This window comes from Callionymus lyra, chromosome 7 (assembly GCF_982586985.1).
Source record: "Callionymus lyra chromosome 7, fCalLyr1.hap1.1, whole genome shotgun sequence".
NCBI classification, from domain to species: domain Eukaryota; kingdom Metazoa; phylum Chordata; class Actinopteri; order Syngnathiformes; family Callionymidae; genus Callionymus; species Callionymus lyra.
Window position 1 is genome coordinate 30,889,035 of NC_141824.1, and position 18,127 is coordinate 30,907,161.

The 18,127-nt window shown below is 38.7% G+C and overlaps 2 protein-coding genes across 6 annotated transcripts in view; both read left to right on the forward strand.

Moving 5' to 3' along the window:
* The first annotated feature begins 475 nt into the window (after positions 1-475).
* Positions 476-6,638, forward strand: arcn1b (archain 1b). The gene is made up of 10 exons (XM_087795611.1): positions 476-649; positions 1,490-1,753; positions 3,005-3,184; positions 3,391-3,596; positions 3,675-3,836; positions 4,070-4,235; positions 4,668-4,815; positions 4,886-4,994; positions 5,060-5,264; positions 5,503-6,638. Exons 1-10 carry the CDS (start codon positions 647-649, stop codon positions 5,590-5,592), a joined length of 1,533 nt encoding a protein of 510 aa, XP_087651737.1. The 5' UTR covers positions 476-646; the 3' UTR covers positions 5,593-6,638.
* A 1,046-nt stretch (positions 6,639-7,684) lies between these two features.
* phldb1b (pleckstrin homology-like domain, family B, member 1b) overlaps positions 7,685-18,127 on the forward strand; it is an 84,944-nt gene continuing 74,501 nt past the window's right edge. For 4 of the 5 annotated variants that reach the window (XM_087795051.1, XM_087795055.1, XM_087795052.1 and 1 more), the window contains exon 1: positions 7,685-7,822. In XM_087795051.1, coding sequence (XP_087651177.1) covers positions 7,799-7,822 — 24 coding nt within the window. In that variant the 5' untranslated portion in view covers positions 7,685-7,798. Of the gene's footprint in view, positions 7,823-14,449; positions 14,474-18,127 lie in introns of those variants that run through there. The other variant, XM_087795054.1, reaches the window with a different exon arrangement.

An 18,127-nucleotide genomic window follows, 5' to 3' on the forward strand; every position in this document is an offset into this window, starting at 1 on the left:
CCAGTCAAGTCCTATCTTATTACATATTGACAGTTTCCATCCTGTGTGAATATCTAAAGTAATAATCTCTTTTTGAAGGCTTTGCTAGATATGTTGAACTGTTGATATACTCCGTGCGGGACTAATATGTAGAAATATTTTACTCTCGAATGTCCTGAAATTCCAGAGTTTGAGATTAAATAAAATTATTTTTATTACATCACAGTAAATTTGAGTATTCGATGATGTCTTGCTTGAGGGCCATACGATACAATCCCATCCGAAGCCTGGCTTGAAAACTGTTATTTAGGGATTTTATTTTTTATAAACAATTGGAAATAGACAGATACAACAGTACTGTGGTGAAGAGACAAACAACGATGTATATTTTAATTTTACAGTGTATTTATTTGTAATAATGCAGACAGCGTGGCTCCTGATCCAGATGCATGACGAGCAGCCTTACATGTCAGGCGTTGACGTCAGTCTGCTCGGCTGCTCTTCCGGTGGAGACGTGGCTCAGTCCCGCTGCCATATTAAAGCTTGCTGGCTAACAAGCACACATCATCACCTTACCTTTACACTTGGATCACGTTCCTTACTAAAGCCTCACCAAATAAATAAACGACAAGCCGAAGATAATCGCATTAATCGTAAGGAGACGAATATGGTAAGTGAAACTAGTTTAAAGGCTTTTTACCAGGCCTAGTTATTACAAACATCGGCTAATGTGCTAATGCTACCCATGGAAAATAAGTCTCTTTTCAGAATGAACAGTAGGTCGTGCTCAATATATTGTCATTTACGACTATCCATATTGTTCACCAAAGTCAAACTGTGTTATTGTACAGCGTGAATTCATTTGTAAGATGTTGTGTAGCTGACGTTACCAAGCTAGCTTCTCAATAACCGGATCTTGGCTAACATTAACTTGTTGTCATGCCTCTTTTAAAAAGTCGATTTAATAAAAGTAGATTGCCTGGCACACATGCATTGGTTTTGTTGCAAATCTTTTGTTTACACATTCCCTTCTTACCGTTTTATTGTGTATTGTCTTGTTGCTGTCATTCTAAATAATCTCTAGCTTCGACACCTTCTAGGTGAGCTGGCGATGGATCCATGTTAATCATCTATTTCGCATGCATGAAAGGAATATCTCTGTCCCCCACACGATCCTGTTTGCAAAGAAAATATAATGCTTTGACTCAAATTGACCCACCGTGGGAAGAGTAAATTCATACCTTAAATGATTGTAATTCCTTATCATAAGGAGAAGTACTAATAGAGTTCATGAGATCTGCCTGCTGTCAATTAAAACTCATGTTTTGGCGTTAAGAAGACAGATTAAATTAAGTAAATTCCTTTATTTGGTTAATAATGTTGATGAGCTGATAATCATACACTATGTGAGTTTGGATTACTATAGTTTGATTCAGCTAATTCTCAAGAATCGGTAACTAAAAACGGACAACAAGGCAATGTCTCAGTACATGATTTTCACCTCCTGCAGGTGCTGTTGGCAGCGGCGGTGTGCACCAAGGCCGGAAAGGCCATAGTTTCTCGGCAGTTCGTAGAGATGACCCGAACAAGGATCGAGGGTCTCCTTGCAGCGTTTCCCAAACTGATGAACACTGGCAAGCAGCACACCTTTGTGGAAACGGACAGTGTTCGCTATGTATATCAGCCGCTAGAGAAACTCTACATGGTCCTCATCACCACAAAGAACAGCAACATCCTGGAGGACTTGGAGACCCTCAGACTTTTCTCCCGTGTGGTAGGTCTCAGCATGTTTAACGCTTAAATTCATGTGTTGCTGTGTGAAAGAAGACGCAACTTCATCCCAGGTGAAGCCCAAGAAAGCTTTTATTGCTGATGCATTCAGCTGCCTTACATCATGAGTCAACCTCCACCAGCCACAAGGATAACACACTATAACATATTTACAATGCAATATCATATATGAAAATGTGTAAGAAGGAAAAGGAAAAAATGTCCAAGTCCAGAATGACATGTCATTATTAGGCGTCAGGAATTTGGTGCAAATCTATTACGTAGTAGTAATTGGACATTATGAAATTTAACAAATTAATAAAACATTTTTGAAGTAAGGGCATGAATATGTTCTTTAAAAGTAAAGTGAATTTGGTGCTAATAGTGTTACGGTTAAGGATGTTTAAAAGTAATCATAAAATAATCCCTTAAATAATATTTCTGAAAATTACGTCAGCTCTAAATTCTAAAAACTATAAAGGGTAGTAGGATGGGGTTTGTCTTTTTACTGTTTTGTTTTTTGTTTTTTTTACAGTAACTGGAGGACGTCCCCTTGACTTTGTTTTTAATATTTGTACTCCTACATGTCGTTTTAACTTACTAAAGTACTTGGGATGAATCTGTAAATTTGTGTCAACTTAACCTCTGCTTTGTGATTAAATGGAAATATTGCCAAGAATGTGAAGTAGCCACCAGCTCAACTTGCCCCTCTTAGGCGTTGTAGTTTGCCACTGTTTTGACTGTTCGTCAACTTTTAGTAACATTTGTGATAATTGTACAGCATTATAATTGCAACAAAAAACGGGCTGTTATATTTAATAGGAAGGGTGTTTCATGTGACAGTAATCGAGACATTTACTTAATACTTTTGCAGCAACGCAACATAACAAAGAATATTCTTTTTAATGATGCTCAAAAACATGCCAACCAATCTCAATCATTCTCTAGCGTCAATGTAGGTGACTTGATTAGGATGTCCCATAGATGCTCCCCTGGTAAAATTTTCAGGACATGTCCCGCCAGTAGAGAACAGTTGGGGAGACTAAAGACATGCTAATGTATCTGATCTGGCTTGGGAAGGCCTCTGAGTCCCCAAAGAAGAGCTGGACGATGTAGCTGGGTAGGGGAAGTCTGGACCTCCCTGCTGCCCCTGAGACCTGAGCCCATTATATCTGGAAGAAGAAGAAAACACAAAGTTCATTTCCTTGTAAATCATGTTTAGTTTGTAAGCAACTAACGCAAATGTCTTGTTCAGATTCCAGAATACTGTCGTGTGCTGGAGGAGAGTGAAATATCAGAACACTGTTTTGACCTTATCTTCGCCTTTGACGAGATTGTTGCGCTGGGCTACAGAGAAAATGTCAACCTTGCTCAGATCCGCACCTTTACAGAGATGGACTCCCATGAGGAAAAGGTGTTCCGTGCTGTCAGAGAGGTGAGCTTACAAAGCTAGACATCATATCAAAATGATGTTACTAGTTAATGCACGGAATTTTGCATTTACCAAAGTAGCTTCTTATTTTTCTTTGAGAAGTAGGTTAATCAAAGAGTCAGAGTTTTACCATTTTCCACATACATGTTCTCTACATGTTCACAGCGTAGCAACTTCATACAATAAAGTCTTGTCTTGTCACACCCTAGACTCAGGAGCGTGAAGCCAAGGCCGAGATGAGGAGGAAAGCCAAGGAGCTGCAACAGGCTAGAAGAGACGCAGAGCGCTCCGGAAAGAAGGTCCCAGCGTTCGGTGGCTTTGGCAGTGGTGGCATGTCTAGCATGTCTTCAGGATCCATAATTACAGACACGATAGTAGAACCAGAAAAGCCAAAAATCACACCTGTGCCTAGCAGGTACAGTCTTTTTTTATTGATGTTCATGAATAAATACACATGGTCTCATTTGTTGTCCTTCTCATGTCTCTTTATTAGACCAAGTGGACCAAGCAAGGCTCTGAAACTGGGTGCTAAAGGAAAAGAGGTTGACAACTTTGTGGACAAGCTGAAGTCGGAAGGTGAAACTATTATTTCCACAGCAGCTAAGAGAGGCTCTGATGCCTCCAAGGTTCTGCTGCCACCAGTCAATATGGAAAGGTAAGTCATTGCTGAACTGAAAAACTGTGTACAAACATTATTTTTAAAATGTCAAACTAGATTCATTCAGGATTTGTCCCTAATCCTGAAACATTTTAAATGAAGCCATCATTTCAAGACTGAACAGATCTTGCCACTTGGCAAGATTTGCTAGATGCTTGCATGAACCATCTCTTGTATGTGTTTTAATCCTGTACATCAAACGTGCTTATTTTTTTCAATTTGATTCTTAGTGTTCACCTGCGTGTGGAAGAAAAAATCTCTCTAACCTGTGGCCGTGATGGTGGGCTGCAAAACATGGAAGTGCTGGGCATGGCAACTCTCAGAGTCACAGATGACAAGTATGGACGTATACGGCTAGTCATCATCAATAATGACAACAAAGGACTGCAGCTGCAAGTAGGTCTTCTTCCACTTCAATCTAAATACATTGAAGTTTAAAAGTCTTACATTACAGTTGTAACACTCTGCAAGCAGCAATTTGAACACTTAAAACATATAATTGTAACATGTGCATGAATAAAATAAATTGCATAATTTAAATCTTTAAAAAGCATTTTCCGCTTTCAATTGTTGTTGTTCATTTTTTGAGGGTCGTTTTCTCCCTCTTGAGGACTAATTGGAAAATGTTTTTATCGCAATTGAATTATCTGAAATAAAACCAAAACTTTTTTCAAAAGGTTTTGTACAATGTACAATGTTGAAGGCTTTTTCCTGTTACATGTTTTTATAATTTTAATGAATGCCTTTAACCAACCAGCGTCAATGATGATGTTTCATTCTGTGTTAAGAAAATGCATGTAACTGGTCCAAATGTAACTCTTTTGATAGACTCACCCCAACGTGGACAAGAAGTTGTTCACTACAGATTCGGTAATTGGCCTGAAGAATCCAGAAAAGTCCTTCCCTCTCAACAGTGATGTTGGTGTGCTGAAATGGCGACTACAGACCTCAGACGAGTCCCTCATACCCCTTACCAGTGAGTCCCGGCTCAAAAATGCAGCGTTGAACAGAAGCCCTGTCAGCTCACACCTTGATCTGTGTCCCAGTTAATTGTTGGCCTTCGGAGAGCGGAAACGGCTGTGATGTCAACATTGAGTACGAACTGAAAGAGGAGAGTTTGGAACTCAACAACGTCGTCATAAGCATCCCTGTGCCGTAAGTGCCTTTTCTCCTCAGCTAAAGTGAAAGTGACCAATAAAAAAAAAAAATGTAACCTGCAGGTCCGGAGTGGACGCACCTGTTATTGGCGATCTAGATGGAGAGTACAAACACGACAGCAGGCGAAATGTCTTGGAGTGGTGCCTAACTGTGATCGACACCAACAACAAAAATGGCAGTCTTGAGTTCAGCATTAACGGGCAGCCTAACGACTTCTTCCCCGTCACTGTGTCCTTTGTGTCTAAACGCAGCTACTGCAACATCCAGGTATGACGGATCGTCAACTCTTCCTCATCACATCCATATCATGGAATGTATAAATTGGTTGCAAACTTTGTTTCCCAGTTGATCTCAACACATTCTGTATGTCCTGCATGTTTGCAGACCTATGTCTATTGTGGTGGATAGATCCTATGATGGCCACTCGCATTAGTACGGACACGGATGCATTTGGCCTCCATGTTGATGCTCATTTCAAAACTGACCTGGCCTTGTTTTCCATCAGGTTTCCAAGGTGGCTCACGTCGACGGCGACGGCGCCGTCAGATTCTCTTCAGAGACCTCCTTCGTTGTTGACAAATACGAAATCCTGTAAAAACATCCAAAATGGGGATAAAATGGAAGAAAAAAAAAATAATCACCATGAAAACAAATCTATGCTTCAGAGAAAGAATGCAGATTTCTTGCTTGCCCACCCTTTCTACTCTTTCAAAGACTGTTTATTCGCTGGACCTCGACCAGAGCCGTTCCTCTGGTGCAGCAGTGGTGTATTTATGTTTGTATAAGAGGATCATCTATATGTAGATTTATTGATCTGGATACCCAACTACAACAGTCCACCATTCACTCTGGTGCTGTGGAGCAGGACTGGAATTAATCGAAGAGGTGGAGGATGACTAGGATGAAGGTTGGGGGTTGCTAGACAATTTGATAGGATTGTAGACAAACTTCTGTTGTGATCACTCACAGAATCTCTCCTCTCCCAACAAATCCCGTTTTTGTCATCACTCTGAAGGTTACATCTCTGAACCTGCTTGATGCTTCCCTTTTTTGTTCTTGTTGGCTATTATTACAGTTATCATACATTATTGCTTCCTCTTGCATCCTTTCTTTCTGTCTAGTGTATTTTTATGTAAAAGAGAGAGCTTTACTTGGTGTGTAATGCGCAGCTTCCTGTTGCCACCGATCCAACTTAATGTTCCAGTAAAATGTTATCCTACTTGGCTACTCCCTGATACCAGAGCACTCCCTTGAGGCTCTTAACCTTTGATAAAATCAGCTCTACTTTCATCAGCAGTCCCAAGTGAAACGAGGAATCTTCAATCTTGAAGTTGAAAGTGTGTGTTAAAAGGGCTCACACGGAAGTGTTGCTGCAGGATGGAGTGGAACCCCCTCACATCCCAGCGCTCACTCCTGACTTCTCATCCACTCGGTCATCCTTCACTTCTACCTTCATTGAAAATCAGCTCAACTTTTCTTTTGTCTTGATCTGTACTCCCCCGATTTCAATTTAGCCAAGGTTGTGTGGATATGGGGTTGAAAATGGCTAAGCATTTTTAACAAATTACTGAAGGGGAATCTTAACATTCCAGTGTACAATTAGAGAAAAGAATCTTTAATAAAATGTATTCTTGAAAATGTTTATTTGACTCTTTATTTTTGCCTCTTGAAGAAGAATGATGAAACTGTTTCAAATTAATTCTAAATTGTGCATAAATCTCCTCATCTCATATTTGTGTTTAGATCAAAACATTTTGTATTATTTAAACACTTCTCTTTAATCTTTTTGTAGTATGTTTTAAGTTTTTCCACCCTTCAACAGAGGACATTTGGAGACAATGCACCTTTGATTACATTACATTATCAGTAAAATGTTTATTTCATATAATTTAGTCTTTCAGAAATTATACTTTTTGTTCATTTTGATAATTTACATCATATATATATATATATATAATCAAGGATCAGAATATTTTCTCATGTGTGCAAATTTCTTTCTCCCCTACTTTAAATCGAAGATGTATAGATACATTTAAATAAATTAATATTTGTATTATTTTCAATTCAGAAAAGAGAGATTTAGTATAAATTACAAATCTAAGTGTGATGGGGGTAAGTTTATGTCCTTACTTTCTGGTAAGTAAAAGTGACCCCTCCCACTCTGCTGCCAATAAAACACTTTAAATAAAAAAGGTGAATGAATCAGAACAAAGAGAACTTTCTGGAGAGTTAGCGTCTGTCTGCTGTTTTTACTTTCTTGCTCTTGCGGGTCGGGGGTCAAACAAACATTCGTCCACAGTCTCTCTCTTGTTTCTTTTGTCACATTTCTCTGTCACGAAAAATCATTTCCAAGTGAAGGACTCCTGACTCGCTTCTGGTTCTTCGGTGCTGCTTTAACAATAAGTTGACACGGTGGTACACGAGGGGTAACTTTTTATAAGACTTTAAATATGAAGTTCTGCCATGAAGGCAGATGAGAAGAGGGAGCAGTCAGAGCTCTAGCGAGCACATGGGTTAATGTATGATGTGTGTGAATGGGGGGCTGTAAGTTAGCTTCAGGGGCTTAGGGCTGTTAAAGCCTGTAGGGTGTTAATAGCTTCCCTCCTCTCATAAAAAGAGGGTGTGTCTGTTTTCTGAATGTGAGTGAGCAAGATGATGGTGGGCTGGGGAAAGTATCTAAAACAGGACACAGAGGGGCATAGAGGAGCACAGGGGCAGTTTGAATGTTAAGTCTGGATTTAATGTTCTCTTTCCACTCAGAGGTTTGATAAGTCAAAACCTTTGGTTCAAGTTCATCGAAGATGCTGAAGAAGGTCCGCTTCGAGGTAGGTGAAATAAGTTTTTCTTGTGAAGCTATGTCTGGGTCGCATCCTCAAGTTGCCTTATCATAAAAAAACTTCTTTGTGTACCATTTCAAAGTTTAACAAAATATCCAGAGTGTGAACAAAGCTGCTCTCTGTCATCAACTCTGTTTCAAAACAAACTTTAGTCCAAAGGCTTGTCTAGCAGTGTTGATGGGTTACATTTGAAATATGGTTGCTTCATTTCATTGACAGCAGTCAGGATCAGGGAGCTGCTGTTCATTTGGTCATGGGGTGTAAGAGTTCTAAAAAATGATACAGTGGTTGTGGGGTGGCCTGTCTAATAGCCAAGGTGCCCACCCATGACAGCAACTACTGAAAAACAATAAAGTAAGTAAGTAATGACGGTTGCATTTTGTTACTTACAGACTGGAAGTGACAAGATGCTGTTTTTTGACTGTGAAATGTAATTACAACCACCTGTCTGTTCACAGATAGTGACAGCGCTTCAAAATATTTGCATTTTACGTTGTACAATTGTTTTGCAATGAAAGTAAATACAAATGAAAGAGTAACAGAATTATATGATTGAAGGTGTTTTCTTTTTTGAGTTGAATAGAAATTCTACAACACCTGGGCTAAAGAAGTGGCCCTCGTAATGGACCAGGTCTTTCATTATCTGCATGAAGTCAGGAAGATGCTCTAATTGAAGATCACAGTGTCTTCCTCCTGAGCTGTTACTCATTACTTTACGGTCAGACTTTTACAGTATTATTACATTACAGTATCACTGAGACGTCCAATAGTTGGAGTGCAAGTAAGGTCAATGTAATATTTTTGAAAGCTCTTCCAGATTGTTTAAACTATGATTCTATATGGGTCCAGCTTTTAATGAGTGGTTATTTTAAGTAAAATATATTTTATGGATTAAATTTATAAAGAGTTAAATGTATAATAGATAGATGTATTATGTTTCGACTTTTATTTAATCATCTTCCAAGCAGACATGCCCCTTCTCGGCACCTTTGGTGTTGTTGTGTCACCTGCTGAAGGAGAGAGAGAATTTAAAAAGCCAACTTTGAAGGTCTGTCTCCCTATCCTTGATCAATATTTTCTTGATATATTTTTGGCCTATGTTTATACGCTGATTATTCTTATGTGGATGTGGGGTTATAACAATACAATGTATTTCAAATTCTTTCTGGTGTCGTTGGTTGGATCCAGGAAATCAGGCAATTGCATTTTTATAGATTTTTATTCAGAATCAGAGTCTGTGCCAAAACCATGGCAATGGTTGGTAGCGTAAGCAGACTTGTGGTTCATTGACGAACAGGTTTGGCTGTTTATGTTTGTCATGGGCGTAAGTGTAGCACCTGCAAGCGGCAGGTAAGAATGAAACGCGAGGGAGGAGCAGATGGTTCTTGTCAAACCGACTGGCTTTGGTGACCCTCAGACTGTGTTTCCGTTTAAAGATGTTGAACATGCATTTGTTGAGTCTACCATTTTCGCTGTCAGCAAAGATGATGAACGATCACTGTTATCTCAGATATTCCAGTAATCTTCGACATATTAACTGGCATCTCAGGGAAAGATGCCTATGATCTCTGGCATTTCTTGAGGGACCGTGGTAGCATCTCTGGTTGAATGGCAAGAAGCCTGGCAGCTGCTAGAGACAGCGAGTGGGTGTGCCGCGATCACCCCACAACAAGAAGGTTGCAAGTTCACTACCTGGTCCAGAGGGAAGGAACTTGTGACCTTTCTTTGAGGAGTTTGTATGTTCTCCCAATGTTGCGTGTGTGTACCCCGGTTACTTACTGGTACAGTCTGATGTCTAATGAGATCCATTTGAAAATGGTTGGCACGCTCTCACTAATATTGTGTGGAATCACCATGACATGTGCCTGATGTTTTAGAGAAGGAATTAAAAACGTCACTTTTTTCCGGCAAATTTGGGTTCAATGTTGTCTTATCTTTTCTTCTTCTTTAGCACAGTTTATTTCAAGTCCACTAGATAACACTCAATTATTTCCCATATCCTGCTCCCTGCTGGGAAGTTACCCTGCAGCTTAACAACCTGTGTTACTGAACAAAAGCAGCAATATTTGTCTTAATTTAGGTCGGCCATTATCAGCACACTTGAATAACGTATCAAAGTTGACAGACAGAGCGTGACATACATGCCTGTCGTCATGGGGGTGGTTTGGCTGTGGTTTTTAGAGATAGCTGTTCAGGCAAAGTGACTCAGACACAGGAATTAACTTCTATTGAGTTTCAGATGATCTTGGTTGGTTCTACAAGACCTTTCTATTGTTTACCGTCGGCCTGGTCCTGTGGCAGTGTTCTTGAAGAACTTTAGTGACTTCTTATCTTCCATTATTCAAATGGAATCTGTTCTTAATCACTCTTCACGTTGATGACATCAGATTTTGCTCTGCTAAAGAACTATTAACTTTAACTGAAGCCTTTCATTTTTCGAGCAACATGTTTCTGAACCTACTCCCCAAAAAGGCCACATTTTAGACTTAGATCCCATTTGAATAATGGAAGATAAGTAGTCACTAAAGAACTTCAAGAACACCGCCGCAGGACTAGGCGGGCGGTAGATTGACACACAACTTTTCTCTTGTGAAGAGATCATTTAGAGAAAATGATTTATTTGTAATGGGGCGAGCATTCAAAACACCCACGTTAAGAACCAGAGTCACGGACAGGCGCGCAGAGCAGGATCCTTTGAAGGGAACAGCATCGGTCTAAACAAGAAGGAGCTATTTCGCTTACAGTTAATACAAAACTCTGGAACTCTTGAATTCTGATCCGCTCTAGTCCAACATATAAAAAAAGGGACTGGGCAATAACTGACTGTCGACCGGACAAACTGTGATCTACTTTTGTAACATTTTAGGTGAAATTGTCATACATAACAATAATCTGTCGAGCCAAAGTGAATCAAGCACTGATTTATTATGATTATATCTATGATTTCACTTCTTTACTACTACTTCCACCAATATTTGAAGTAAATGGGGGTGGGACTAGATAGGCTTTTGCTTCTCCCACTGTTCTCTTTCAGGACATGCATGTTATATGTGAAATATGATGAACTGTGATGTTGTTGATATAAACTGTCATGCCCGAAATAAACAATTAATTCATTCAAGAACTCACATTTCCTCGATCCTTAAAACTCTTCACTGGCTGCCAGTTACTTTCAGGATTCATTTTAAAATTCTGGTTATTACTTTCACAACTATTCACCCCAGCTCGGGCTCTGAGGTCTGTCGATCAGAATCTGCTGATGTTTCCACGCACACGGTTCAAGACCAGAGAAGAGAAATCCTTCCAGGCTGTTGATCCTAAGCTTTGGAACCATTTTCCTCGCCCTCTGTGTTTAAGAAACTTCTTAAGACATTTTTATTGGCCTTTTAAAGTATATATTTTAACTGTGTATTGTTTTTGACTGTTAAAGCGTTTTGTGACCCTGGTCTAGAAAGGCTCTTTACAAATAACCTTTACTTTACTTAACCAACTTAATTTTTCAAAGATGGAGCTGCACATTGTAAACAGACATGGACATGATCCACCTCTAAAATGATGAAACATTTCAATCACCCCATAACTGAATTCTCAGACTGGTGGACACATTGTGACGACCATCCATGTGGTGAGACAGAAGGTCTTTTTCTTTCATGTAGATATTAAGACAGCTCAGTAGTTTAGTGAGGAGGAAATTAAATATGACCTTTTATTTTAAAAGAAAACTGCGTTCACCAGCTAAAAAAGAAGAAAGTATATTTAAGATATATAGTTGTGAATAAGTCTGGGCTTTAATGAATATTTAAGCTGACCAATAATAATGTAAAGAACCATTATCCATATAGTTCTATGTTTAAGACTTAATTTTCTATTTTTCTATGTTGTTTGTTCTTTCAATGAAATGAAATGGTTTAAAACAATCAAAGTTTAAAAACAATCAAAAAAGCCCCTTGATATCACAATAGTGATGAAATACATTTGGTCTTTTATTTTCTGTTTTGTCTGGTTTTGGTTTAATAGAATGCAGTGTGAAGATCAAATTAGCTGACAAGAAAATACACAATACACAACAAAAATAGAGTGATATATTTAAGAATAACATGCAGATGTTCTACGTCTGTGGGTGCTCAAGGTTGATAGGGGTGGAATAATTTAGAATCAACACCATCCCAATCGCAATAGTTACTTCCTAAGCATCACAGGAGTATCATGAGTGTGTTTGTCCTCGCTGCAGCTTTGTGATTGCTGCACTTGGATGAATAACAACATTACAACATTCCATGAGGAGTGAAGGACAAGTGGACTAACATTTGACATGAACTTGTTTGGGAAAGATGGTGCTTCCTACAGGAGTCAGAGTCCTATCATATCTGAATAAACCAGTTTGGATTAAAGAACCTGAGCCTAATCTATCAGTGCAGCTGAAGAACCACCATCGTCCTCACTCCAGACAACATCAGACACACAAGTGGACTCTTGATTGTTGTGATTCTTTCTTGATAAAATGGTTTAGAGCAACTAGCAGAAGTTAAAGCACAGAAGCTGTTGGGAAGTATAGTTGGAGAGGTTTGCACATAGTAGACAAAAGATGATGCTCAATTTGTAATTTGAACCATTTTCATGACAATACAAACAATATACTGTATATGGTGGATACACTTTTACTCTTTGAATAACTCTCAAATAAATAGATTTGTGGTAAAGTTTATTGCTAACCGAGGGCACAAGTGCATATGAACAAAACGGTTGTCAAGTGTTAGCTCCGCTTTTGAGAGGGAAGCCTTCTGCAGCACAGCAGGAACAACACAGCATTTCTTCAACTAGAAGAATGAACAGCTTGTGTGCTTGTACTTGGGCGAGGCCAACTAGACCGGAAAAAAGGAGTCAGGATCCACAAAGTGTGTTTATGTAGGCGTGAACATGGACGTCTATACAGTGAAAGGTAGGAGAGCAGCCGCGGCCAGACTGCGTGTCACTATCGGCCATGTGGCTTTGGAGCCATGTGTTTTCAAAGCTTCCCTCAGTCTTGTAAATGTGAATGTGTATGTAGAAAATGTATATACAAAACCCAAGTTATTATTTCATTAGCGATATTTCTGGCTAGTTCATTGTGTCCATACATCTTTTAACTTGTGGGGTTTTTTGTATTCTCTGCTTGATTATAAAAAAATAACAAACTTGCAGCTTTTTTTTGTTGAGTGCTGAACGTGAGAACAGGTAGAGAAGCTCTTTCTTTGGCCGAATGAAAAAGAAATCGCAGTGACAACCTTATAAACACTAACCACTTTATAGACCAGAGGGGCATCACACATATGAACTTGTTGTTGTTGCCAAAATGCTCCATGAGAACATAGCAGAAATACATTTTATGGTTGCCGTGCGGAGAAAAAAAAGGCCCTGCTAAGTTCCCAGACTGCTTCAACCCGCTAGCTTCTGATAATAAATCCTTTGTTATGTGAGCTCATTCTATTGAGAGCATAATCAGGCCAGTACAGACTCTATCCCCCCTCTTACCCCCTTGCATCCCGCATCCAGGCCTTCTGGAGCGCTGCACACTCTGGATGTCTGGACTCTGCTGCCAGTGATTCTTACCAACAGCTGACCATTGTTATGCTTTTTCAACACTGTTTCAGTGTGAAAAAAGGAAAGGATTCTTTAAAATGTATTATACTTTGGGTCACATGGTTGAAGAGTTAAATTGTTTTAAAAATCCTCTAGAAGAAATTATTTAACTCCAAATTTTAACAAAAATAAGCAAAATAACAATAACTGAAGTAAATTAAAAAATAATTTACCAGTCAAAATAAATAACATCAATATATACAGTATAATTTCTCCTAGAGGGTGTTCGAAATAATATTATTATTTTTTTAATAGCTGGAAAATCTGTAAGAGGCATTGACTGCAAAACTTTTTTTGAAGATATTCTGAACCTAAAAAACACACTTTTTGGCTTGCATTTCAATGATTTACAATTGTTCCGTGACAAGTCGCTATGGCAACCTAATGATTTGACATTTAGGGCAGTCTACTGGAAGATAATGATGTCATGATGTTTGAATAGTTATTTTCTCTCAGAGTCGATCACAATGTTTGTATCCTCATATCGTCCTTATGCTTCAGGGATAGTATTGACACACCTGACCTGACACTCATTACTTCATATTATCTGTTATCAACCTCAAAGAGCTGGTTTAGTAGTCCACTGTGATACTGACATTTTGATATCAAATCTGGGTTACAGAAAAGCGGTCATTTAAGGGTCATCTTTTAAAAAGACTGTAACATGACTGTCCATCAAATCATGGTGTCAGGAAGTGAAGCATACACAGGGTGATTGTGCATCTCTAAAGAAGTGAAGATCAAGTGTTTCCACCAGCAAGCAAAGTCCTCCCAGTGTATGCAGTTTAAGTAGAAGGTCAACATACGCTCCCTGTCTGTGAGTGTTTCTTAGACTGGTTTCCATGACTCAACGAGTGGATATCCCACACTGTCCCATGCCACTCCCATTGTCTCCAGTCCACTCCCCCTTTTCCTCCCTCCTTCTCCCCTGTCACACTTAACCATTCTGTTCTCTCGACATGGACGTATGATGAGGGACTGTTGACTCGTGAAAGAAACTTTTAAAGAGACACAGAGAGGGTGAGTCTATGCTCATGTATTTAAACACAACACACACAGAGTCTTTCTCCAGAGACTTTATTCTTAGTCATATTAGTTAGTTGATGTGGAAACAACTAGCCATTTTGACCAAAAAACAATGATTTATAGCAGATGAATATAACAATCAATTACACATCATTGGATTTTTTACACAAAGGAAGTCAAGTTTATTTATAGTCTTTTTTGAGAGCAGACAACATCAACATGAAACTTGGAAATGACACACAGTGTGTCACTGTCGCTGTTGTCTCTGTGCGTGCAGCATGAATAGATGGGTAGAATGATGACAGCTCCATGTTCTGACTGGCAACATACGGAGACACACAATGAGGAAAGAAGATTCACAGTTATATGATCACTGGAGGAAATCATTTAAATGTATAGTTGGAAGAATTAAATGATCAGGCTTCTGTTTTTTCTGTGGTACCGGCACTGACCAAAGACTCGGGTTAGAGCCACCCCTTAAGTATGAAGTGATGCAACGGCATCGGAAGAATACACCTAATGTGTTTAATAACCTTAAGTGGAAAATAAAAATAAAAAAAGTTAAAAGCCATAGTTCAGGTAGTATTCACAAGAACACATGAAGGAAGACCTGTAAATAGAAACATTTTTGGTTCTATTTTTGAGCTTGAGCTGAGTCATTCTCCTGATTAGAACATCATGTTATTTCTGTGATATTTGTCTCTAAACCTTTTAGACTAAAGTTCAGATGTTTCTAAGCTGATGGAGGAAACGTGAGAGCCAGTTGGGAAGTCAGAGATGCACAAAGGCCTAAAGTTGAGATGTAGAGTGTGTGAAAAAGAACAAGGTCCATTAGAGGAACCTGGTTTTGACCATTGCATATAAAAATATTCTTTTATTATGGGGTTTTTATCTCACATAAGTAGATGTATTTACCATATGTTGTCTCTGAGAAGTATGCCAAGCTCCAGAGTCAGAATAACCATACTTAAAAAAAAAAAAGTTTATTTATTGTGCAGGCAAGTCATAAATACATTCTCAACAGCTTTTCGAACTATGAGGCTGGGGATGAATATTGGTACTTTTAGAGATTTTTATCAAATATATTTGTGGCATCTTTTATTTCTATGTCAGCCATAATATTTTTTTTAAAAAAGGGATTACTTTTCATTTACAAGTATTATTCTATTATTTATTAGAATTGTTTCTACTCTGTTATTGGTCCCTGATCAATTTAATCTAAGTCTGTCCATTGACATTGGTTTTTAATTTTTTTTACATATTTAACAGTCTCAGACATTTAGGGAATAACTAAATGCACGTTTAAAATCACAACTAATGTAATACTAACTAAAGGAACTGCATTTTGTACTCACGTCGACATATATCCAAGAAGCATTGAGGTCAAGTTGAGAGATGATCAATCACTATCTCAGAAGATCTGAAATAAATCTGACACACTCTCAGTAGTGGTAGAATCATCTTCTCAGGGAAAAGTACCATTTAAACTAAACAAATGCCCGGTTTACCGACTCAAGTCATGAATGAGAAAATTGTAGTGATACAGACATCAGTAGGGATCAAGTCTGTTCAGTCACCTCTCGGTCCTGACTGTGTCCTGTACCCCTGACAGGAAGTTGCTCTAGCATCAGCTGCACAGGAAATGTGCATTTAAGTGACACTCAAGAGTAGTCTGTGTTGGTGACATACAGCATCCCCTACACACAGGGATTCAGCCCTAAACTCTCCTAAATTTAAACTTGTCATGAATTATTTAGTGTTGTTTTTTTGAACAGCATTGTCAAGCTAGTGGGAGCAAATTTAATTAAGCTTTGTGTTCTCAACTACAACACATGTTTTTGTGTATTTGCTCTATAATTGTACACATTGTGAAAGATTATTTTTAAGACCTCTTATAATCTCTGTATATATAATCACATAATAAGGAGTTTTGTATTTGGGATGTATTTTGGAGTCGGCAGGATGGTGTTGTATAAAAATAAAACACCACACTGAGGACTCCAAAATACATACATACTGTCAGAGACCTCAGGAGGAAAGAAAAACATCCCATTATGGAGAACAGATATGCCACAGATGTAAAGAAAAGACCAAGAAGTGAGCCACAGCATTAGTATAATGCTCAAATCCATCTCCCTTAATAATTAATTGTGACACAGATTGGAATCTACCTCTTTAGCAGTTGCTTTTATTCCCACATACCATGTTTGCTGCATTCTGTGATTTCCCTCCAAAAGCAGAATGTCAGTGGGTTGAAGGTCACCACTGACAGTCATGCCTCTTACAAATCCATTTCCCTGTCTCTGCTTAAAATACATTTTTTCCTAATATGTGTGTGAATGATCCGTTGTAGAGATGATGCAACATTCCGTGTCATCAAGTTTTTTTGCAAAATAGAGGAAATGTTCTGAAAATATCCTAATTTGGTAAAAAAAAAAACATTCTGTTAACGTATGCAAAGTGACTGATTTTGTCGTGTGTGTAGTTATCTCCTCAGCCCATCAAGTCAGACAACTCTTCTACCTGAGCTGACCCTCTGATATATCTTTAATAACTTTAAGACCCTTGAGAGTTTGTTCTTTGGAAGTTTTCTCATATTCCAGCCATGTCCAGGCCATGATACCATTTGTTGCCATATCATGAGGAAGCTCTGATGGTGATCAAGACTTTCAGGAATCGCCACTTTCTTATTTTCTGACAAGACTCTGACTCTGTTTGTGATTTCAGAGCAGCAGACGATGGACGATGAATGTGTGATGTGTGACTGACACAACACTGTGATTTGTCTTTCATATTTAATCTGGAACTGGCATCGAGTCCAACCTCCCACGTCCTGCCTTCTCTGGTTCAAAAAAGAAACGAGAGAAACATTGTTCATGTGTGAGGAAAGATCTGATGTTGCCCCTCATAAGACAATAGCAATAGTTTATTGATGCCAGCATGAAAGTATAGAGCCAGTGAGTCAAAGCTCAGCTGACAGATTAAGGGTCTTTGTAAGACCCTTGAGAGCGGCTCAATTACAAGTAATTCAATCAATCTGATTCACACCACAAATGTGACTTCAGATATTTTTTCTAAGACAACCTGAAGCAGATTTGGTGGTGTTGGTGCCAACAATTTGTACCTGTTTTAAGGTACGATGGAATTCTTCCGAGTGTTGGCTTCCTCTCTCAAAACCTAGACAATTACTAAGTGTGGGTCAGCTGAGATGAGGGCCCCTAATACAGGCCCCAGACCATGGTTTTCACATGGAAAAAGCAATATGCCGGTCGACACACATTTGCGTGTCCTCCAAATGTTCAAGCTCTTGATCTGGATCAATTCTGGACGATGGAAGTGCGATGTTAGAGAAACAGAAGAAACAAATTGTATGGATGGATTTTTGAAGATTGGGTATAAAAGATAGATATATTTACTTTATTAATCCCTCTGGAGATCTCCTTTGGGAAATTGGGTTACAATAACAATGATACCAAACAGGAAATACATAAATACTTTTTAAATGGACTTTTGACCAGCAGCCAAAGAGAAATGAGTTGTGTTAATAAATTACGAAAAAACCATTCAAAACATACAACACACAGAAGTCATATCTGTCTCCCTCTCCTGCACACTCACACACACACACGCTACCTGTGAGGCTGCCAG